The 24875-nt window shown below is 36.4% G+C and overlaps 1 protein-coding gene across 7 annotated transcripts in view; it reads left to right on the top strand.

Annotated features, from left to right (window-relative positions):
- The window catches only part of LOC109111929 (pumilio homolog 2-like), a 99912-nt gene that overhangs the window by 59598 nt on the left and 15439 nt on the right, over positions 1 to 24875 (top strand). For 3 of the 7 annotated variants that reach the window (XM_042777430.1, XM_042777436.1, XM_042777435.1), the window contains exons 12-20: positions 3154 to 3294; positions 3460 to 3762; positions 9030 to 9260; positions 13287 to 13554; positions 14017 to 14146; positions 16690 to 16824; positions 17066 to 17203; positions 21339 to 21464; positions 24695 to 24766. In XM_042777430.1, the coding sequence (XP_042633364.1) occupies positions 3154 to 3294; positions 3460 to 3762; positions 9030 to 9260; positions 13287 to 13554; positions 14017 to 14146; positions 16690 to 16824; positions 17066 to 17203; positions 21339 to 21464; positions 24695 to 24766 (1544 nt within the window). The remainder of the gene's footprint in view (positions 1 to 3153; positions 3295 to 3459; positions 3763 to 9029; positions 9261 to 13286; positions 13555 to 14016; positions 14147 to 16689; positions 16825 to 17065; positions 17204 to 21338; positions 21465 to 24694; positions 24767 to 24875) is intronic. The other 4 variants (XM_042777431.1, XM_042777432.1, XM_042777434.1 and 1 more) reach the window with 4 other exon arrangements.

The raw sequence follows: 24875 nt of genomic DNA, 5'->3' as shown, positions 1-24875 counted from the left end.
GAGCTCTAAGTTGAACATTTTGATTACCTTGCTGCTGTTGGCTGGCGATGTTCATTTGAATCCTAGACCTAATATAGGTAAAAATATAAGCATAAGCGCGGCTCAAATTGAATCTCTCAAGGGGGCTCCTGCTGCAGTAAGAGCCGGCGTGCAAGATCTCACTGAAGGGGCTCCTGCTGCAGTGAGAGCCGGTGTGGCTGGGGACCTTGATCTGTGGTGCTCACTGCAGGTGTATGTGCTTTTGGAGCGGGATTGTGTCGCCGATGGGCCTGTTGTGTCTTGCAGCAAAGACGTGGGATTTATCCGGTGTGAGCTGCGAGTGCAAGGGGTGATGGCGGGAGGAGTTCGAAGTGAGAACTGTGAGATGGTTGTCGGAGTTGATAACGGCTCCGATGAGCTAGGCAGGTGTGGTGTGAAAAAAGGTATCGATATCGACCCAGCAAAATCGATGAAGGAAGAAAGGAGAAATTGTATGGAACACTAAGTCTAAGCTAAGAGGAATTCTAGGTGGACACTTAAACATCTGGAGTCTGATGCCAAAGTTGGATCAAGTTCATATTCTTTTGAGTGAAACATGGCTTCAAGGTAATATCCCTACAAACATGGTAGATGTCCCTGGCTATGTCTGTTTTAGAAAAGACAGATCATCTGGTAAGGGTGGTGGGGTGTTGATTTATATTAGAGAAACGTTTAAATGTATAAGAGTTGATCTAAATACAAAAATTTTATGTTTAGCCTTAAAAGTGATACTATCTCCTCGAATGAAATTTAATATTGTTGTTTTATATAATCCTCCATCACACACTCTTTTTTTTATGATGATATGAAAGAACTATTGGAAATATTTGATAATTCTATTGAAACAATATTTTATGGTGATTTTAATATAAATTGGGCAGATAAATGTGGAAGACAAAAGTTAAAAATATTGTCCAAATTTAATTATGATCAGCTGATAAAAAAGCCAACAAGAGTGACCAGAACTAGTAAGACTTTGATAGATCTTATTTTTACTATTAGGGAAGAGCGTATTATAAAAAATTATTATCTACTGACAGGGTTATCAGATCATAATATGGTATTAACAGTAAGGAAACTAACTAAACAACGATTAAAGCAATTCAAAAACCAGAGACCAGATAGAATTAAGTTTGGGATACCGAAATCTAAATTAGGTCAATTTGAATTAGAGATCAACAACGCTGATTGGGATAATATATTACAGATAAATGAGGGGAACTTGTGTTGCACTTCCTTAAATGAAACTGTAACTAACTTGGTAAACAAATATTATATTCCTTTGAAATGCTCAAGGGAAAATGTATAATTACCATGATTAAGCAGTGATATTCGTAATCTTATGAAAAAAAGAGACCAAGCTTTAAAAACGGCATTATCGTCTAAATTAAATACAGATAATTTAATCTATAAAGGTCTCCGAAACAAAGTAGTACAAGAATTACGGAAGTCAAAAGTATCACATTATACACAAATAATAGAGAGTGCCAAAGGTCAAAGTACAACCCTATGGAAACAAATAATTTAACAAATAAAACATAAGCAGCAAGCAATCAAAGAGTTACAAATAGATGGAAAAGTAATTGATGATAAAGGTTCTCTAGCATATGAGTTTAATATATATATTTTTTTTAAGTTCAGTAGATGAATTGGCTCAAAATTTCAAACCAATATCATTATATAATAAAGTGGAGTATGAGCTACCAAATTCATTTTTTATTAAGGAGATTAAAGAAAATAGAATAACTGAAATTGTAAAGCTTCTACCGAATTCAACAGCAAAAGATGTTTACAATTTAGACATTAATTTGATTTAAAAAATATAGCACCGTGATGATAGCTCCATTAACTCATGTGATAAATGTATGAACTAGAGACTGTGTTTTCCCTAACACATAGAAAAAGGCTGTAGTTACACCGGTCTTAAAATCAGGGGATCCAAGCCTGATTTCAAATTATCGACCAATATCAATCTAGCCGGTTATGTCAAAGGTTTTGGAGAAGGTTGTAGCTGAACAATTAATAAACTATATAGAGAGTAATAACCTCCTACATAAACATCAATTTGGTTTTAGAGCCCAGCATTCCACAGAAACAGCTATATGTTATTTCTTGGAAAAAGCTAGACAGTCTTTGGATCAGGGACATGTGATGGGAGCAGTATTTATTGACCTAAGAAAGGCATTTGATACAGTTAACCACACTATTTTCTTATCTAAATTAAGTGCATTTAATTTTAGTAAATGTTCAATTGAGTGGTTTACCTCTTATTTAAATCTAAGAGATCAGTGTGTTAAAATTGAGGATAAAAAATCATTGTTTATGAGAAATAAAATGGACTTACCACAAGGCTCAATCTTAGGCCCCTTGCTTTTTAGTTTATTTATAAATGATCTACCATGTTGTTGTCCAGATGTTGAATGTCAGGTTTATGCTGATGACACAGTAATTTATACATCGGCTAAGTCATCTGCTAAGGTTGCTGCAGTTTTAAATAAACAAATGGAAAGGATATCTATATGGCTCCAGGAAAATCATCTTACTTCGAATGTTAAGAAAACTGTCTTTATGCGCTTTTATAATAGAAAGCAAAAAGAAAAAGAAATAATTCAAGTAAATAATAAAGAAATAGAGGAGGTAGATGAGTTTAATTTTTTAGGTATTGTTTTAGACTCACAACTTAAATTTGATAAACATATAAAAAAGCTATGAAAAATGGTAAGGAGTAACCTAAATTGGTATAGACTTATTAGAAAATATATCTCAAATGAGGCAGCTAATCTTTTTATGCATGCAATGATCTTATCCCGCATCTCATACTGTATTACAGTTTGGACTCAAGTGATTCCTTAGGAGAGAAATGGCAGAGGCAGTTCTTAAGTTTAACTTTAAATGTCTTGTTAATGTCTTTACTGAATTTAATCTTTACACAAAAAAACTGATAAAGAAATAATTTTTGCAGAAATTGACTGAAATAGTATTTTGGACTCTTACAATCTTTATTTACAACTTATCATTTTATTCATCTTGCTCAAAAGGAGCAGGAACCCTGTAGTAAAACAATAATTATTATTTTTTTTTACACACACTTGTAAAGACACTGATTCGGACCCCTATCTGTTTTGTTTTGATCAGGTTACCAAGTTCTAGCACCAGCTGCTTACTATGATCCGACTGGAGCGCTGGTCATGGGTCCTGGAGCTCGCACTGGCCTGGGTGGACCTGTCCGACTGGTCCAAACCCCTCTCCTCATCAACCCAGCAGCTGCACAAGCTGGTGATTATGCTTGTTTTTGCCTTCTCTTTAAACAGAAAACCTTTTCTGGACTTTGTATTTAATAATGTATTTGTGTATTTTTATTCTATTGACCAAACTGATTTACTTTTTTCATTTTATTACTTTCTTTCCTTTTTCTTTTACTTCTTTCCATCCTCTGTCTAGCTGCAGCTGCATCTGCATCAGGCTCTGGTAACAGCATGTCTGGTCCTGCTAACGGTCTCTACCGGTCCATGGGGTGCCAACAACCCCAGCAGCCTCAACCTCAGCAGCAACCACCTCCACCCTCTAGTGGCCTGCCCTCCAACTCCTTCTATGGCTCTAGTTCAGTGGCTCCCAACTCCCAGAGCAGCTCGCTATTCTCTCATACAAGCGCGGCACCTCCTAGCACCTCTCTGGGTTTCAGCAGCACTGGTGGATCTCTAGGTGTTGGGCTGGGATCTGCACTTGGTGCCTTTGGCTCATCAGGTTTGTTGCTCACATTTGCATGGTGTGCATCGGTGACTGTTAAAGTTAAAAAAAATTCTTAAATCAACCTCTTTTTATGTTTTGTTTTGATTAGAATGCTGTTTAAATAGACATCTGCCCGTGTAGGTTATAGGTCACTCAAGGCCAAAGTATTAAAACCTCAATATATCTTAAGTAGCCACGGGTACACCACAGGTGTTTTTTAGACAAATTTGCATGTTTTAAAGAAGACATATTATGCCCCTTTTTGCAATATGTAATATAAGTCTCTGGTGTCCCCAGAATGGGTCTGTGAAGTTTCAGCTCAAAATACTCCACAGATCATTTATTATATCTTTTTGAAAATGCCTATTTTGAGTGGGAGCAGAAATTTGCTGTTTTTCGGGCCTGTCTCTTTAAATGAAAATGAGCTACTGCTCTCCGTCCCCTTTTCCAGAATATAGCTGCGCCATTACAGCTCGGACCTGCTAAAAACATCTGTTTTGGTTCTGATTATCATGTCTGTCACGCTGAAATAGTGTTTTAAACCATATGAGTTTAAACTTCTGATATACAGTTTTCTGAGTACACACATCAGAAGCATACAGACAGAAAGCGGCTGTCACAGCATGTGAGTACTAAACTAAGTTCTCTTTCACACAGAAGTTTACATTAAAAACACACGAGTTACAAAAACAGTCGGTTATGTCTGTGAAGGTAAACTGCTGGGAAAAAAAATTGTTTTTTTCAGATCTGTGTGGCAGCAGCAATAACGTTATACAGTAAATAAATCAGTAAATCCACTGCTCTGTTGTCTCCTCTGAGGCTGGGACTCTAAATAGCGTTCTGTGCTAGGCAGAACAGTAGTATGTTTTGCTCAAACTTTTGCCATGGCATTAGAACTGTACACCGTTGTTGCTTGCGAAATCAAAATGACGGCGCCCTGGGTGTAAATTTACAGATTAAGGGGCAGTTATATTATAATGGGATCCCTTTGCCAGGGTTTTTCCTGTATAGAGAGATTTGCGGTGGCCGCCTCCGCCAAATTTTGTGCCGCTTCCATTAGAGCTTTTAGTTCATATTTGGAAAAAATACTGATATTATTAGTTTACTTGATATTTCTTTACACAGAATCATAATTTCTATTAATTTTCCATTGATTTACGCGATCTGCTGAGCATTAACTCATATAATGCGATCATATCTCCGTTTACTACACACACACTGAAGTGCGCGTGATGCTCGCTGTGATTTCAGCATGTCATCTCACGAAATGAGGACATAAATACACAACATCTCCAGAACTGCTCTGAGATTCACTTCATGAGTATTTTACCATTTCATTTGAGTAAAACTAGCATCATATGATTTACACACAGAAAGGTATTCACAGCAACCCGTCAAAATAAAAGTCCGGTTTACCTCGAATACATCGCAGCAGAAATATGACTTTTGTTCAGCAGAATGTACATACTACTACTAAAATTATTAAAACTTTATTTTTTAAGGAATGATCACATTCTGAATGAATCGCACAGGAATGAAATTTTTTTTTCCATGTTTTAATTTTAATGGTAAATCCCCTTTGTTTGCCAAAAAAATAATTTAATGTTCAGTAATTTAAAGATAAATTAAATTAATGTTTTATGCATTCATTTGATAACCATTTACACAACACAGAATTTCTGAGGAAAAAGAAAACATTTAATAAGGCTATTTTAAGAATAAATGTGAATAAATTAAGTTGTTTTTATGCATTCAAATAATTAGACATGCTACAACACAGAATTTGGTAACAATAAAACACATGGTGAAAGAAATAAAATATTTCATAGTGCCCTAAACGTCATTTTTGTCAGACTTTTAATAAACTGATGTGACATTGTATAAGTTCCATGACTTTAATTAATTATAGACATGCTTTTTGATAATAAAATTTAATTTAACCATTAAAAAGGATTCTAGAAAAATTTGAACGGAATTTGGAAAAAAATAAAACCTATTTCATAGGGCCCTATATTTAACACACGATTACAATAGTATATGGTTTTTAATGAGATTTGGGGTGTTTTCTTAACAATATAGAAAGTTTAAATGAGAAATGCCAAGCTGGTAGCTTAGTATAAAAACTATAAGTTATTACAAACAGTCGATGCTGAATTGTGTGCACATGATCAGGATGTTACCACCTCCGCCTAATTTTGAGCCAGGAAAAACCCTGTTTGCCACGTCACCAAGGGAACGAAATCAGATGTGCTCTTTTTCTCAGACACTTGCAGAAAAAGGCTTACTGGGTTAATCTTTTTCACATTTCCTCGGTTGCTAGATGCACCGGGGACCTGATTATAGCACTTAAAACCAGAAAGATATTACCAGATTTTCATGGTATGTTTAAATCAAATCTGACTGTCACTGTTGCATTTACATAAACATGCACTAACTACTATAAATTATCGTTATAAAACTATTTAAATTGCAAAATCCATTTGCTTACACATTTGGGAATCGGAATATCAACTATTTCACAATCTAGTTGAAAAAAAACAAACAAAATCAATACATTCATTATTTAGCATTAAGTGTCAAATTTGTTGTACTGCTATGAAAGTAGGAATGTAATGTTATATCTTTTAGACTTTTTTTCAAAACTAAAAGATCTTAAAAACAAAAATAGCCTGTTTAAAAATTATTCTAAAACAGAGTTCCAAGATATTAATATGTGACCCTGGACCACAAAACCAGTCTTAAGTCAATAATATATACATTTAAAAATATCCAAAAATAAAACGCATTTATCAAAAACCACTAAATTTACATTTAAATTTATGCATTTAGCAGACGCTTTTATCCAAAGCGACTTACAGTGCATTCAGGCTATACACTTTTTTACCTAACATGTGTTTCCCTCATTAGGATATTAAGTAAAGATCATGTTCCATGAAGAAATTTTGTAAATTTCATGCTGTAACTATATTAAAACTAAAATTTTGATTAGTAATATGCATTGATAAGAACTTAATTTGGACAACTTTAGAGGTGATTTTTCTCAATATTTAGATTTTTTTTTTTTGCACCCTCAGATTCCAGATTTTCAAAAAGTTGATCGGCCAAATATTGTCCTATCCTAACAAACCATACATCAACTGAAAGCTTATTTATTCAGATGATGTATAAATCTAAGTTTTGAAAAATTGACCCAAAAGCCCTATTCGAACGGTAATTGTTTCTCAGGGGGATGTAAGTGATTTTCACCATTTACAAGGGGTAGTCCGTGATTTAATTGCCGTCCGAATCCAGGATGCTGGTGTTTTTCTCTCACCAACCCCGTAAAATTCCCTGCCAAATTACCTACTGTTTTTTTGACAAACACAGGTCGTGTGGTAATTTTATTGCCGTCCGAATCCACATCTCTGAGTTTACAAGAAGAAATTGATTCAAAATTCAGTGCTTAACCTCTTTTTGAGCACTCCCGAACATCGTAAGGTACTTTATCTGTTGTACTTCGGTGTAATTTGCATACATATTTTTTTTCTGAAATGCTGAAAAGTATTTAAAATAACAATACTTCATAACTGCTCACAGCAACTGGGAGCAGAAAGATAAGAAAAGCACGCAAACATTCGAAATGGGTCTTTATTATGGCAGCAGCAGGTATGCAATACAGTTTTAAAATGTGTATTAGAAACGGATATATAGGCTACATAACTATATTGCATATAATTATATTCAACTATAGTGCGTCTATTTAAACAGGATATTTAAATAAATATGATTATATATTATAAAATAAGCTTGGAATAATAAGAATACATTTTACATAATAAGTATTTTTAAATGCATTTTAAACAATAATAAAAATCATTAATTTTATTTACAGCAGACATTTACATTATTTGACTGGTCACGTGAGTAGCGCATTCCCAGGTTTTTAGGATCACAGAACTCACTACTCCTCTGTGAATAGGTCGCTAGGGCTGTGCGATTAATCAAAATTGTAATAAAATCACGATTTGAGCGTGCGCAATTTCTAAATTGCTTTATAGCACAATTTCCCGTGGTCCCGACCTCCCGCATTATGCTATCCGATCCAATCAGAATGCAGCGCACCTAAGTGGAGCGCGAGAACAGAACAGACTGGGTATATGCCTACGTAACTCCAGGTTCACACACTCTGTCTGTGATGCGTATTTTTTCCGAGCCCATGTTAATGGATCAGAAAGTTCACATTGCACGCGGTAAAAGATGAACAGAAAAGATTGGAAATTGAAAGGTGCGAAAAGAATGAATATCTAGCGCATGAGCATAGATAGAGTTGTGAGTGAGTGAGAGACATGTTTTAATTGCGTGCATTCTCTCTGGACGAGAGCAGCGTGTATCTGTGCACTGGTTTTGCACTCAGTGTATCTGAGTCTGGTTTTGTGACAGAGCAAAGGAAATCTGCGTAGGAGCGGACAGATTCGCGCTCGCGCATTATTTTGTTGTTTATTTTAATAACACGCTCTCGCTGCTGCTTCTGCACCGCATACACATACTGTTTACGCACTGCAGACGGAGTATGTGTGAACCTTGGGCAATAAATATATTTCAGCACCTGAGGCACCTCTGCAACGAGCTCTATGACCAATGCATGGCAAAAAAAAAAAAAAAAGCCCTGGACACGGGATTTATTTTATTTTATTTTTTATTGTTTTTGCCATATGTCTAGACATTTTGTTTGACATCTTTACTTAGTGATTATTTTGACTTATGTCTGTTCTAGAGGCATGTTACAACTTTCTGATAAAGCTCTCATTGGTTTTCTTTTGGAAATATGTTACAAATTCATACTGAATGCATTTATGACTGTAAAGCATGTCTTTGTGTGTCAAAATCATGATTAAAATCGAAATCACAAAATTGATCAAAAAATGGTGATAGGTTTTTTTTGTCCATATCGCACAGCCCTATAGGTCGCTATCCGAATCTCCCAGAATTGAATATTTTGTTGCAGTTTTTTGTATCTTTGTGAAATTATATGTGGTACCTGTATGATGATCAAGCTGTAGAGTTGCCCCTTATAATGAGCTATGAAATTGGTCTGACATGTTCAGTTGGCCCTTATGAGGGTGCACACAAGCTGGTTTGGGATGTGCAGAAATTGAGTATCTGTGATTCAAAAATTGATACCCTTGCTTTAGATGAAGGAATTGACTGAATATTGTTTGAGATGCATGGATCAGTTTGTCAGTTGTGCTCAACTTTCTCTTTTTTATTTAATTTAATTTTTTTATTTTTTTGTACTCCTGCAGTATCAGGTTCCACTAACAGCAGTGCAACCCGTCGGGACTCCCTTTTGGCCAGCTCTGACCTGTATAAGCGTGGCGGTGGTAGCAGCTTGACGCCCATTGGCCAATCTTTTTACAACAGCCTAGGATACTCTTCCTCCCCCAGCCCCATTGGACTGACACCTGGTCACTCCCCTCTGACACCTCCACCCTCTTTGCCCTCCTCCCATGGGTCTTCATCCAGCCTCCATCTGGGTATGATCTCTTGGTTCAACTGATTTATCTGAGTCAGGGTTTGTTTCACTGATCTATGTTATGACTGGATAGCTCATTGCGTTCTAAACTTCCATCCGGTGGTGAAGCCACTGCAAATGTTTGAGCTGCCATCTTAGTAAGATGGCGCCGCTAGCAATTTTGGGCCCTATGAAAGAAAATGAGGACAGGCCCCCTACCACACCCATTCCACACCAAACATACAAGCCAACCTAGTTATCCAAAATCTTTGTCTGCAATTTAATAATACTGACCTATTACTTTTGCTATTGCTATACCACTAGGTATCGGTATTTAGTCAGTGACCTACCCATAGCCACGGGAACATAATTTTTCTTAGGTGGCGGGGCTGCGGTGGGGGATTTTAAACAAAATCCTAATATTAATGTTGCCAGCGGGACACCACCAGCACGAAAAAATTCAAAATCAAATTAATATCCAACCCGTGAACGGAATAACACAAATTATGTATCATTTTAAAGTTTAGAATCTCAGCCTTTAAAATCCCTCTCAGTAGCAGATCATGGAAAAGTAGGCACCATTATTTTTAATCAGTTTCTCCTGATTAAAATGAGCCCAAAATCCACAGGCAGCATGTAGTTTAGCAAAAAAATCTTAGGTAGCTGTAGTGTTGCTAACTTCTTTCAATGGAAAGTAGCTAAACCCCTGCCTGAAAAGTCGCTAAATGTCGCTAGATGACGTCATACGTTAATTAGCATATTCATGACGTAAGTGCGTCGAATTGTCTTGCCTCCCTGTGCTCACATACTGCATTTTAATGCAGCCAAATTCTCAATAAAACTGTTTTTATTATTATATTTTAATGTTTCTGTTGACAAACAACTGAATTTTATAATGACTGAAACACGGTCCATTAAGACTACATAACCAGCTCTCAAAGATATTAATCTGCACTAAAATCATATTTACGACATTGTCTAATGAAATCAAATACACATACAAGACAATGGTTGTGCTGTGATCTTGGCTATACTTGCATGTAAAATAGAGTTAGAAGCAACAGAATTTTTTTAACTGAAAGTGCTGCTCCTCTCTGCGCTCGCTGAACAGAGCAGATGCAGAGAGAGAGGTGTGTGCGGAGAGGAAAGTCTCAGACACTAAATAAGGTTCGTCCAAGAAAGTTGCTAGATTTGTCGCTAGTCACTTTTTTCGAAAAAGGTGCCAAGGGGGTCTGAAAAGTCGCTAAGTTGGCAACACTGGGTAGTTGTCATCTGGCGATTTTGCTTGTAACTTCATGAAACATGCAAATATCATAGAAAACGACATGTCATTATTTGCAGAAAACACTCCCGATTAAAAAGAGCTCAAACTGATATCTTTCATAAAGCGATAAGACATGGAAAATAATTAGGTCATGTAGCTTAACAAAAAAGTCAGAGGTTGCACTCCTGTGGCGTTTTAGCTTGTAACTTCAACAAACATGTATAGATCTTGAAAACATTGAAAACACTGATTAAAAAATAGCCCAAATTTACCATAATCTGTTGATCAGATCGAAAGATTTCGTTCATAGAGCCAGAATGAACACATGAAACCAGACAGGCGCACTGAGGCGCTGCAAAGAAAAATAGCTCTATGCTTCACATTGCGTTTTTATTCATAACTTCACAAAACATGCATAGATCTTGAAAACCCACACATCATTATTTTCAGAAAATTCTCCCAATTAAAATGATCCTAGAGTTACCATAATCTGTCTATGAGATCCAAAGATATTGCTCATATTGTTGTAACACACAAAACCCAATGGGTGCACTTCAGGCGCAGAGGGGCTAATAACTGTAGTTTCACTTTGTGCTTTTATTCGTAACATCATGAAACATGCATAGATCATGGAAAATTGCACGTCAAAAGGAGCCTAAACTCATCGTTATTCGCTATTGGATCTAAATATATTACTTACGATGTTATAACACACATGAAACCATTAAATTGAGAAAAACTTGGGTTACTTTTTCATTCATAACATTCATAATGAAATGTTTTATTTGTAACTCTTTGGTAGATACATTTATAATTTCTATAGCATTACTAGTAATACTGCTAATAAAACAGATCTCGGGTGCGTTGGCCCTTAGAATAGTCCTAACTTCAAAACCCTACCACCACCCCCCCCCCAGCGGCGCCCCTGCATCTTACTATTCCCTACTCAGTGATTCCCATACATTGATTTATTTGTGGCGGCCCCCCACAATATCAACACTGACCACCACAATATATACTGTATATAGCCTATATTTTCCCTGGGGGAAGTGTCACTACACATTGAGTGTAAGTCTGTGGGATACACTGCTACTGACAAAGGACATCATTGACTGACAGCCAAAACCTTGAGCTGAAATCACCCGATTTGAAGTGTATCAGTCACACAGGATTAGTTTTTTAAGGATAAGTGTTTGTAACTTTTATTTCCTGATTGAGCAACATATCAGACTAAGACATTTGTAATGCATAAAGTTGAGATCTCGTCCGTCCGATGTTCATCATGTTCATCCGATGTAAGCTTCTGTAATGTATATGAACCTTTATATGAACTTTTTAATAGGCAGGGAAAATTCCTGACATTAAACAAATAACAATTTGGCATTGTAAGAATGTACAGGGAGATCTCAGATATAAAAACGCTGACTCGATAAGTGATGTTTTTTCATTAAAATCGTACAATTTCCTATTAATTCAATTGAATGTGTCGGAATACCAATATGGTGGCACGGTGGCTTCACTTTTATGATGCCATGAGCAATCCAGGGGGCTGTTTCGTAAAACAAGTTTACCAAATAAGCCAGGCTTATTTCAGTTAGTTTGACTTATTTTCACTTGATTTGGATTCATAAAGCAAAATTACTGTAGCTTCAAGCTCAGTCATTGTGGCATCTTATGCATAGAAACTAACCTGGTCTGGAGCAGGCTAACTGTCAGGCTAAACTGAGCTCCTCTAACACTGACCAATAGGAATGCATTGATATTACCACTGACTCTCTCACATACAATTAGTTTCTAGCCATGCAGCCTTTCTCTTGGGTTTTATGACCACTGTACCTTTTATGGTTATTAGAACATTAAAACATTACAATCTAAAATTGCTCTTTAAAGCATTAAAAACATTAAATTAAAAGTTAAAAACCACTGAATTAAAAATGAAAATAAAAAATAGAAATCAGATTTCATTTTAACTGATAAGAGGAACACACATTACCTCATTTGAGATAGTATGCCTGTATTAGCAGCTTACATTTGATTTACAGTTATTAAAATAAAATTCTACATGTGTCACAAATATTTTAGCAGAATGCATATTTTATTCAGAAATATTGCGCCATTATTCTATTGCGTTCCATCTGTTTAGCGCACATGCACTCAGTAGCGCTCATTCTCTCGCGTAAGCCTCGCCCACTCCTGACAGCAAAATGTATATATTTGCATGACTTTCTAACATTTACAGATGAAAAATATACCTGTGATGTGTCAGTTAAAACACAACATCTCAAATGCATTAAACAGCACAGATATTTGCTGTTTGCCATGGTGGATCAATTTGATCCATGATCGACCTTAAAGGCTGCTTAAGAATAAGCATGCACATAAAATTATCCTGACTCATTGAACCTGAAATGAATTAGTGAGATTGCGTGAACTTAAATTATCATTTATGAAACCGATTTAGTCCTGATTGAGTTAAGTTATTTAAAGTCAGGTTTTGGCCTGTAATCGACGCTTTTCTTAGCATCTTTTATGAAACAGCCCCCGTTCTCTATTAAAGTTTTGGTTAAATGAAAACAATTTTCAGCAAACCCAAACTGAAGTCAGATGGCCTCTTGTCCATTTCAAAAGTTGTGTGAAAGTGCTTTTAGCCCCCTGAGCTTAGTATGGTTTGTTTTGTTTAGTGCATTGGTTCTCAAAGTGTGGGGCACGCATGTCATGGGTTGCACAAGCGAAGAAAACTGTAAACTCAAAATCCTGTTTTCGTCTCTCTCCTGCTTTTCTCAGGTGGTCTGACTAATGGCAGTGGCCGTTATATTTCGGCTGCACCGGGAGCAGAAGCCAAATATAGGAGTTCGGGCAGTACCTCCAGTCTTTTCAGCTCTAGCAGTCAGCTCTTTCCCCCACCACGAGCCCGCTACAGCCGCTCCGATGTTATGCCTTCGGGACGTAGCCGCTTATTAGAGGACTTTCGGAATAATCGTTTTCCCAACCTGCAGCTGCGAGATCTGCCTGGTCACATGGTGGAGTTCTCTCAAGACCAGCACGGATCCAGGTCCCAACTCCTCCCAGTTTATAATTTTGCAGGATTTTGGAAATCCTGGAATTTTTTTAGTACAGCTTTCCAGTAATGGAAAATGAGGAGGTTACCTTAATACCATGAAAATTAATTGTGTTTGAAAGTGTTTTAGAATAGCATTAATTTTAATACCTTTTGTATGTTGGTCTTGCACATTTTATAATGTCTGATGTCTGTTTTTTAATCCTACATCTGCTTATTAACTGTATTGTATATGTTTCTCATAATAACAGATACTTTTTTGGACATTTTTGATACATATTTTAGATAATGCGTCTCTGGAAACATTGCAAAAATAGCAGTTGAACACTATTAAAACATTATTGAGATAAAATGTCCTGAAAATAATAAGAGAAGAACTTTCTACTTTGAGTATTCCTTTAAATTCACAGAAACACTTTTTTTGTGTTTAATGTAAGGCCTTTTCTCAATGTCCAGGTTTATTCAGCAAAAGTTGGAGCGTGCAACTCCTGCAGAGAGGCAGATTGTGTTTGGGGAAATCCTACAGGCTGCTTACCAACTCATGACCGATGTCTTTGGGAACTATGTCATACAGAAGTTCTTTGAGGTAATTAATTAAATATTCTACCACAGTTTCTAAGGACTGTGTTTCTAGGAAATGCTGTAGTCAATGGCCATGTACACACTGCAACTATATTCGGTTGTCAGTTCTTCTTTTACTCCTTAATCGCATTCTGTACACACATAGTTCACTATAATAGGGGAGTGACAACTCCAGTCAAATACAGAAAGTGACAACCGCATTTACAGAAATTGTATACAGTGTGTACGGAACCAAACTGAACAACTAGTTTATGATGTCACGAGAAGCACGCCAATGTGCGTGTATTGTCAGGTGTCAAGTGTTTACCTCCGATCTGACAGGATGGCGGAGAGAGCTGTATTGTGGACCAAGCAGTTGTAGTCATGGTTGTTCTGTAAAAACAGCTTAAAGATCAAAACTAGTATGCCTCTCTCAAAGACATGAAACATAACACAAAAAAAGACAGTATAAGTCATTATAATCCATAATTATGTCCCAACTGGACGCAACAAATGTAATGGGTTTTATTGGTTTTGTCTCGTCGCGCCGGGACACGGCATCACAATAAGGGAAGGGGCGTAGCATTTCAGTCACACGCTAAAGGTATTCAGCCAATCACGACCCACTGGATAGCTGGCCAATCAGTGTACACCTTGCTTTTCAGAACAAAATCAAAAATTGACATGTTTCAGAAAGGCTGGGTATAGAGGAGCAACAATAATGTACAGTATGTCGAAAATGTTTTTTTTTTTTTTTTAATACCTTAAACTGCACCAACACATTGCATTACACGAAATGCACAAAATAATGTTCTTTTTCGGCGTCATATGACCCCTTAAAAATAATTTTTTTGGATTTTCGCGTGTCTTTGCAGTAGGGATGCTCTGATCGATTGGCCGGAGATCGGTATCAGCCGATAATCACATTTTATGACTCGATTGGTACTCCCTACACTTGGCCGATCTCAGGAACCGATCGCAATTTGATGTTATTGCGTGACGACGTACATGATGCGTGGGACATAAATGATTTGGAGCCACAGTCATGTCATCGCCAGTGTGGAAATGCTATGACGTTTCGAGAAAAAATGAAAAATTCGCTATTTGTCATGTATGATGATATGATGAATAGATGGTTCATTTTTAACAGCAGATTCACTGACGTTAGAGCTTATCTGTGCCTCGCTGCAACCGTCTGTGGTGCGTTGGGCTCCACAGCTACCGGAGCTGATTGTGGCCACTCTTGTCAGTCTAGTCAGTGCTTGTGTTTATCAGCCAGCTGCGGCATGTTTCTGAAGCGACTCTCTGTGCTGCTTGGCTAAAAATAGTCTTTTGTGAATTTTTACAGTGTGTAGGACGGAGCAAAACCTCATCGGAGCCGTAAGGGATAACGGTAACATAACCCGCTGATTGTGGGGTGCTTTTAAATTAACATTTATTTATAAAACAAAATATCTTCTTTGGCCATATTAGCCTACTCAATAGCATTAACATAGGCATTCCTCCTTTAAAATCTGGAATGTCACCATTTTTGTCACTGCAACTTCCTGATCAGGCGATTGAACACACTCAAAATCGTCTCCCTCATGGGGAAAAAAAAATGTAGTTAATATTTTTAATTTATGATTTATTTTATCCACCCACGACCTACTGGCAAATAATCAGAATGCATTTTTTATTACCTGACCCATTGATATAGAAAAAGCATAATATGTTTGCTGTGTAAATCAGATGGACTTAACATTACTGAAAATGCAAATTCATTTTCTTCCAGCAGGAGGTGCTTTAAAGCGGGAGAATAAGGTTTCCCTATTAATGGCAGTACACACAGCAGCACTGAGCTCACAAACACTGCGTTATCAGGCCTATAACATGCAAGATGAAATGAAAATGACATAGAAAATTTTGAAACATCTATATAAAGCTTGAAGCATCAGAATCGGTATCGGCCGATCACCATGACAAGAAATCGGTACTCAGTATCTGCTGCAAAAATCCTGATAGGAGCATCCCTACTTTGCAGTCTAAAGTTTGTTTGGTCAACAGCAGCTAACACAAAACTAGCTAATCTGGGGGCCTCCATTCTCTCCGAGATGTTCTCTTTCGAGAGTGGGTCGTGTTCTGTACACACATGGAACGATAATTTATGGGGCTCACTCACGCATTTAAATGCGGTGTCACTCCTTGCAGTGTGTACGTGGCCAATTACTTATTCTGCTCCAATGCTTTTTCCCCATCAGGCTCTGTTTTTAACAGGATCAGGCTTCAACTTGGTTTTTTTTTATATAAACATGGAAAATGTTACAAATTTTGTCAGTTAAAAAAAGACAGTACTTAATCCTAATGGAAGAAGTTATTGTTTTGTACACAAGATGTGAGTGCATTTTTTTGTTTATGGATATTCTTTTTTTCTCTCAAAAGAAAACATGCCTATGCCTCTGAAAATGTAAATAAATAAATGACCGTGAATAAAATTTAAATTTATCTTTTGTGTGTGATGACTTGTGCATGGCGCATGATGCATTTCTGTTTTTGAGAGTAACTGCTTTCTCTGATTCTCTACTACAGTTCGGCAGTGTGGATCAGAAACTGGCACTTGCGACTCGTATCCGTGGCCATGTGTTGCCACTGGCTCTGCAGATGTATGGTTGTCGTGTTATTCAAAAAGCTCTGGAATCCATCTCTTCTGACCAGCAGGTAATTGTAAGTTGCCTTTTGTTTTCTTTCCATATTACACATTAAACAACAATGTTAGGGATTTTTTGATTGTACTGTAACTTTCTAAAGTAGGCTACTGTCCACTAGGATTTTAGGAATGTTTTTAATACATTTAAGTCTAGATGTATTAAAACAGAAAATGTTTAGAAATGGTGGTAGTTCTCAGAACTACAGAATGAGTAAATGTTTAATTGAAGGTTTTAATTTTTTATTTCTCATGTGTCAGAGTGACATTGTACGGGAGTTGGATGGCCATGTGCTGAAATGTGTGAAGGATCAGAATGGAAATCATGTGGTGCAGAAATGCATTGAATGTGTCCAGCCCCAGGCTCTTCAGTTCATCATTGATGCCTTCCAGGGACAGGTATCAGCTACACAGACACTCAGATCACCCAGAAACAGGATTTACTTATGGTGGTGGCAGGCCAAATATTGATGCATATTATTGCATGTCTGTTAATACGTTTCTTTAAGAGCCTTTGTAGTCAACTGTAGTCTGTATTAAAAACTAAGAGATTTTGCTATACCATTAATACCCTGATATAAATTTTCTGCTATATGTTTTGTGTGTGTGTTCCCAATTATTCTCTTTTATTGTGGATGTAAAGCACTTTGTCACATGTGCTCTAGAAAGGTGCTATATAAATAAAGTATGTACTTACTATATACTATATCAGTAGACAGGACTGCTTTGTTACTTACACCTGGGGCCAGTTGCATAAAATACTTAGACTAGTATTACAGGTTAGTCATTTGATTTATTTCTTTAAGACTGCTCATACTGTATCTAGATTGGTCTAATTTGAAAATGTAAAAGTAAAACTGTTCATCCTTTATCTAACTGTTAGTTGGTTACACTAGTACTTACAACAAAGGTTTAAATTGGTAGCTGTATCTATGACTGGCCCCTCTGTGTAACAAAGAAACAGATTAATGTGAAAATGCTGGGTGAGCCATGCCATAAGTAAAGATGTGAATTAACCCTCTGGAGTCAACTAACGTGAATACGTGTTTTGTGGCATATTCTCCTGATAAGACCGAAAAGAACTCAAATTTCATTTTCAGTTTTGATCGTACAGATAAGAGCAATAAATCAATCAAATCTGTAAAGTCTACTTTTATTTGTATACACATAATAACAACAAAACTTTTTGCGTTTATAAAATAAAGAAAACTGTAACTCGGCAAATACTCAACGCAGAGACATGAGAGATGGATCTATAGAAAGCTTGACATGTCTTCTTTTAAAACTGAGCAATTGATATTACAGTCGTCTACGTGAAGCTCGCGGCAGGTAAACGCCCACATGACAGCAAACAAAGCAGCAAGACTTTACTTCACATTTTTTAAATGTTACTGTTCTCTTTGCGCTGAGAGGAATAAGACATAATTCACCTCAATAAGACCGCTGAGAGGAATAAGATTTGGATTACCTCAGAAAGAAGAATGAAGTGACTTGACCCAGCAGAGATCATAAACATAAGTCTTTTTTATTATTATTCTACTTGTATTAGTTTTCATATAACTTGTACACATTTTACTAGTTAGACTTTTTCCAAAATATAATTCCTGACTAAATGTATAATCAAGTGAAACATTATGAAGTTTCATTTACATCATCTCAATGTTTCACGATGTCAGGATGTTTTTTGTTGTTGTTGTTTTATGTTCTAACGTATAACATAGACAGCAATAAGTAGGGCTGGGCGATATGGCCTAAAAAAAAAATCCCAGATTTTTTCACCAAAAATCCGATTTACAATTTAAATTGATTTTTTTGCCCCCCCCTACAATATTCAAATGACAAAGAAATCGTTCAAAACACGTTTTAATATAATTCATTATTTATTATTTACCAGTCAAATTTATAACTGAGAAGATGATTTTTTAACATTTTTATTTAATACTAGCCCATCATGCATCTAATCATCCACTCGGCGTTAAGAACTGTTAAAATTAAAATTGGCAACTACGCAGTGAGTCATTTTTTTCTTACATTAAATTATTTGTAAATAGAGCAGACACTGTCTAACTGTGTCTACACTGGACGCGAGGGTTGTCGTGCTGCGCCCCGCTGTGCTAAAAGTCTGTCTAAACTTGACCTCACACTACAGTTGCAAATCATCTGAACGTAGTGTCAGAACATCTCTCTCACTCGGTAGCGGAGTATGTGAGTGGAGTGGAGCGGCAACTATTTCCCTCCGCGTTCCGAGCATTTAATAATCACTCCACGCTCACTGATACCAGAAAAACAGCTCCGCCTTCGCTCCGTGGCAAAAGTATTTCAGTATGTTTGAAATGTTATGTTAATAACATAGCCTATATTAAAATAAAAAGTAAATAAAATAACAGTAGAGTTTCAAAGTCGCTTAGGCTATTGTGTGCAAACTTTTTTTTCCTACCACATGCCAAACTAATAACATTGTCAGCATTAAAAGGTATAATTGCTGCTTTCTGCTGTGCAAATTTTGTTTGTAATGAAAACAGCAGTTCATTTTCGTCAGTTATTTTATCTACAGATCGATGCATTTCTTACAGATTTCAAAATCAGATAAAGATGAAGTATTGTAAGATTACATTTGTTTGAATGCATTATTGCGAAAGCGATTGCGTGTGAATGTGCTGTATCTGTTTAAATCATGCTTTAACCCAGAAATATTCAGTAAAAAAGAAAAGACAAACTCCTTGAGAACTAGCCTATAACTTCCCGCTTGGTTATTGCCGTCATTATAATCTTCTGATTTGAGAGATTCATCTGTATCAGGCTATAGCTAAATATGTTTAACATGTGAATTATTGCTAAATATGCAGTTATATTACGGGCCGTTGGCATGAATTGTACTCGTGATGGAGCAGTGGAGGAGTGCTCTTGGAGCGAGTGAAAACCACGACGCTCTGACTTTTAAAAAACCCGCGCCTCGCTCCAGTCGAAATCACACCGCTCTACTCCGCGCTCCGGAGAAACATACTTTGCTCGGCAGCATGTCTTTATGGCAAACGCACGGAGGAGGGTTGAGCCCAGTCGGAACAACGGGAGCCCTGAGTGGAGCGTCGGTGGATGTTAAAAAGAAAACCGATTTTCATTCAAACAAACCGATGTAAACTACACATTTGAGTTAATCGATAAAATCTATTTATCGCCCAGCCCTAGCAATAAGATATAAAAGTAATATGAGGTATATGCCAGGTATGTGATGTTCATTTATACATTTCAACATGACACAATACCAGTCAAAACTTTTGAACAGTAAGATTTTTAATGTTTTTGTAAAGAATTCTCTTCTGCTGACCAAGCCTGCATTTATTTGATCCAAAATACAGAAAGTTGCATTTACTAAAGCAGTAATATTGTGAAATATTTTTACTATTTTAAATAACTGCTTTCTGTTTGAATATATTTTAAAATTTAATTTATTCCTGTGATCAAAGCTAAATTTTCAGTTTCATTACTCCAGTCTTACTCCAAGTGTAACAATATACACTATACCATTCAAAAGCTGGGAGTCAGTGTATATATAGAAATTAAAACTTTTATTTAGCACACAAGTGATGATAAATACAATAACCATGTTACAAACGATGCTGTTCTTTCAATTAATCAAAAATTTTTTTTTGAGTAGCAAATCAGAATATTAGAATGATCTCTGAAGGATTGTGTAATGATGCTAAAAATTCAGCTTTGAAAGTCAGCTTTGATTGTTCCTAATAAACTGTTTAACTGCACTCGCAAGTGAATCAAGTTATTTTGTGGGATAATTAAATATATTCTAAATAAACTACAAACATAAAAATATATACATTTATTTTGTCCTCACATTCTTTATTGTAACTCTCCCCTCTTGGTCACACACCTGGCTGAAAGGCTCATTATGCAGCTCATTATGCAGGCCTTTGTTTTCTCAGGTGAGAATCACACTAATATTCATGGTCAATCACGCCTACTCGCATATGCCCTTTCAAAACAAAAAGTGTCTTAGAAAATTTGCTAGGCTACAAGGTCCATGTTTGACAGTCATTTACATATTATTGTAGCCCAGTTTGTACTGATTACAGTGTTATTAGACCTTAGCCATGTATATGTTTATTAACAACTGAAAAAAGCACAAAAGTCAGGGCATGTCAAAACTTCTCCAGGCCCCCAAAATCCCCTAGACCCCAGAGGGTTAACATAGAATTAATTTAGCTCTACTTCAGGTTCTGCCTGGTTGTTTACGTTTGTTATGATCTTGTCTTTTAGTTCGACTTTAAATTTCAAATAAAATTAAAGAAAAACAGTAATTATTTTTAATTGAAGCAAATTAAACTATATTGTGATAGGAAATTCTCATACAATGCAAAATGATTTTGGTCATACCTCCCTGACCCTATGTTGGTTTTAAGAGAACCACTAATAATATGATCAGTGATGTAATGTCTTTCTAATGAACTGGATGCAGCATATGTCTGTTGTATATAATGGTGTTTTTTTGTTTTGTTTTTGTGTGTGTGTTTGAGTGTAGGTGTTTGTTTTGTCCACTCATCCGTATGGCTGCAGGGTGATCCAGCGTATCCTAGAGCATTGTACACAGGAGCAGACCCTGCCCATCCTGGAAGAACTCCACCAGCACTCTGAGCAGCTGGGACAGGTATGACTTCCTGAATGTGTCATCCGGGAATTTTAAGAATCTCTGATGTCTACCACTCTTGCTGTAGTTAGTTTCTTATTGTGTGGCCTCTCTTCATCTTTCAAAAAATAATCCTAGTAGAAAATGTCAAAACTGAAGTAATGAACTGTTGCAAAGTGCCAAGATTGGCAGCTGCCTTATAAGGGACCGTTTACACAGAACATGTTTTTGCCTTCCACCGCGCTTCATTTTCCAAAGATTTTCTTTATAAACACACACTAGATAGAATTTGACTGTTGTGTTTACATCTATTGCACTTGCATCTATTGCAGCATCTAGTGCAAGTCACAGTATTCTAAAAAATTCAATGCTCAAGTTAATGCATCTCAATCTTGCGATTTTTCATTCCACTGCCCAGCTTTTTACGCGGCGTCTTAAAGTCTTAAAAAGTCTTAAATTCTACAAGAAAGTCTTAATTATGATTTCAAGAGATCTTAAATTTGGGGACGGAAAGACCAGAATTGCGATATGGCTGAATGTGATGATTAAACTTCAAAAGGCTATGATTTCATTGAATAAACCAAAGCACTGCACGTTCAAAGTCCGTGCTGCACTGCTTTGTGTTCTGCTGTTACTGGGAAAACTGGTATATTTCTACCAAATTCTCCATCTGCTGGCAGAGAATGAATGAGCATTTTCAATAAAACTGTTGTTTTGTTCAGAGTTCAGACCAGTGCCAAAATCGACCCATGTTTTTACCCTGCAAACACACAGAGCTTTAAATGTGAACAGGTGGATCTATAAGAAGACAATGCATTATAAATATCTAAACGGGTGTGCGATATGTATGGTCTGCGATAATATCGTAATTGTTTTAATGATGTGTGATTTGATATTATGAGTATATCACGAAAAGCAAACACAAAACACACCTACAGAGTGCATGCAATTATTATTTTTGTCATTATTATTATAATGATTCATTCATGTCATTATTATTACAATGATTTATCAATATGGATCGATACATCGATATGATGTCTGACGATACGATGCATCGATGCCACACGTAAAATATCGATATCTGTAATATAAATAGGCAGCTTATTTGGCACTGTCTACATTTTTACATAATTTCTGTCTATGCATTACCGCCAGCGGGTGCATTCTCGCTCAAACTCACGGATCAGGACTCGGTATAAGGACTGCCAAAGACACAAGACGCTCGGGATTGTTTGTGGAACAGTCGAGCGCTGTGTGAGAAGTTTTCAGCGCACACATCTGAAGCGCGCGCACACAAACAGCCGCACACGTGAATACTAAATTGAGCTATCTTCCGCTTTTTTTGTGCATGGATCAATAAATACATAATTACATCAAAATGCGCGTTTTGGGGAATATCCTAGTAAACACAGTCGGTTAGGCATATGTCTTTACGTTAACAGTTCAGAAAGAAAAGGCATGTGTATATTAAATCCGTGCTTGGTTCTTAAAGTGAAAGCATACTAATAATAAATCTAATGCGGTCAAAGAAAAATACAAGTGCTCACTGCTTCTGACTAAATAACCTTTGTAACATCAAAAATGATTAATCTATATTTAGTTTTAAACAGAGAAGACTATACAGTTATTTATATTTGATTATTAAATTTCTGTAGCATACCTTAAAATGTATTTTAGACTGAGCTGAAAAACCTGAAAAGCAGTTAACTGTTTTAAAGTTTATTGAACTTGTGTCTTTGTTGTATTGTATTTATTTCCTGCTATTGCTTATAATTTGGTTACCTGTAGAAAAGATTTTTTGCACTGAGCCCATAGTAGCAACCAGAATTCTTTGTCCAATTGTTTATTTCCTTTATTATAAAAAAAAAAAACAAATTGTGTAGGCTTAATTTTTGTTATTGTGAATCTCCCAATTGAGGTACACGATGTGAAAATTCCAGATAAATGTTCATGTTATATATTTTGGTTGCATTTGTGAGTTAATAAAAATGTAGATGTATAATATCAAAATATCGATATATCAATCGATATACTGTATCGAATCGTAATCGTATCGTAGAAAATTTTTAGGTATCGGCAAATATTGTATCGTATCGTGACGAACCATCCGATTTACACCCCTACATGTCATGAACAATCTGATATTCCGATTCATAAATGTGTAAATGAGTGTTTTGTCGTTTAAAAACCTTTCTAAATGATATTGATCCTGATCTGTAATGTGAGATGGGCGCTGCCATGTTTGTTCGCGCTGCAGTGCAGAGTCCTGTCAGTCGGATTTACAGCATGTGAATTCATCTCTCCAGAAATACAAGTAATAAGTGGCCTGTAAACTGGGTGAAGAATAGAGTAAACTTTATAGTTACTTACTCTGTGTATCTGATATGAATAAAACACATCTGCAAATTAAATTTGAATGGACTGTTATGGTTGCTTCCATAGACGTGTGTGTATTTTTTTTTAACTATAAATTTGTTTTAATAGTATTTATGTGTATTTAAATGTCTGAAACCTAAAATATGCATTATGTGGTTAATAACACTGCATAGTTGCGATAATATGACAAGAGCAATGCACGTTTTTCTCTGGCTTAGCGCCAGCCAACGTGCGAAACCACAGTTTGAATTTGGCAGTTATGCGACGTCACCGAACGTTCTAAATCCCATATGTGGGACCATACTCTCAGGGGGACGGAAATAAAAATCCCATATGTGGGACCGTACCACTCAAAGGGTTAAAGATATGTACATGTAAAAATTTTAAGATTCTCAATTCGGAAAAAAAATTATTTATTAATAAGGGGGAAAAAGTAGATCAAGAATCTGGAATCGGATTGTGTCTTCCGGAATCGGATCGTGAGGTGACTAAAGATTCCCACCCCTACTAGGCAGCTTACCCCATTAGGATTGTGTGTAATGCATTATTATTATTATTATTTTATTAATTACAGTATAATTATGTTTTGAGTTTGTAGACAAGTACACTTGTTTATTGTTCCTTCTGTGTGAATGGAAAAGAGGCCATGCAATGAGAAGAGCTTAGGGTTGTAGTACTTTGTGGGATAGGGTGGAGACGATTGCATGTTTTTTTGCATGACCTGTTTGTTAATTTTACACCTTTTTGCCTACTTTGAAGTAGCATTCAATTGCTTTGAAGGATGTTCTTACGTATGTCCAGTTAGATGTGCTGATGGATTTTTATGATGCAAAACATTACCCACCCCTTGCCCCCTCACTTATTTTATCTAGAAGTATCAAGGCGTTTCATTGGAGATGACCCCCAAAACATATTATACAGTGTCCAGCGATGCACTGTTCAAGGTCAGAGTCACGTGCCTTCCTCCCACTCACAAGAACCTCCTTGCGTCTCCTCGTCTACCTCCTAACCAGCCTGTGTTTAACACTTGCTTCTCCAGTTGCTATTTACATT

Source organism: Cyprinus carpio, chromosome A20 (genome assembly GCF_018340385.1).
Source record: "Cyprinus carpio isolate SPL01 chromosome A20, ASM1834038v1, whole genome shotgun sequence".
Classification (NCBI taxonomy): Eukaryota; Metazoa; Chordata; class Actinopteri; order Cypriniformes; family Cyprinidae; genus Cyprinus; species Cyprinus carpio.
Note: the sequence above shows the minus strand (reverse complement) of the source record. Positions and strands in the feature narration are given on the sequence as shown.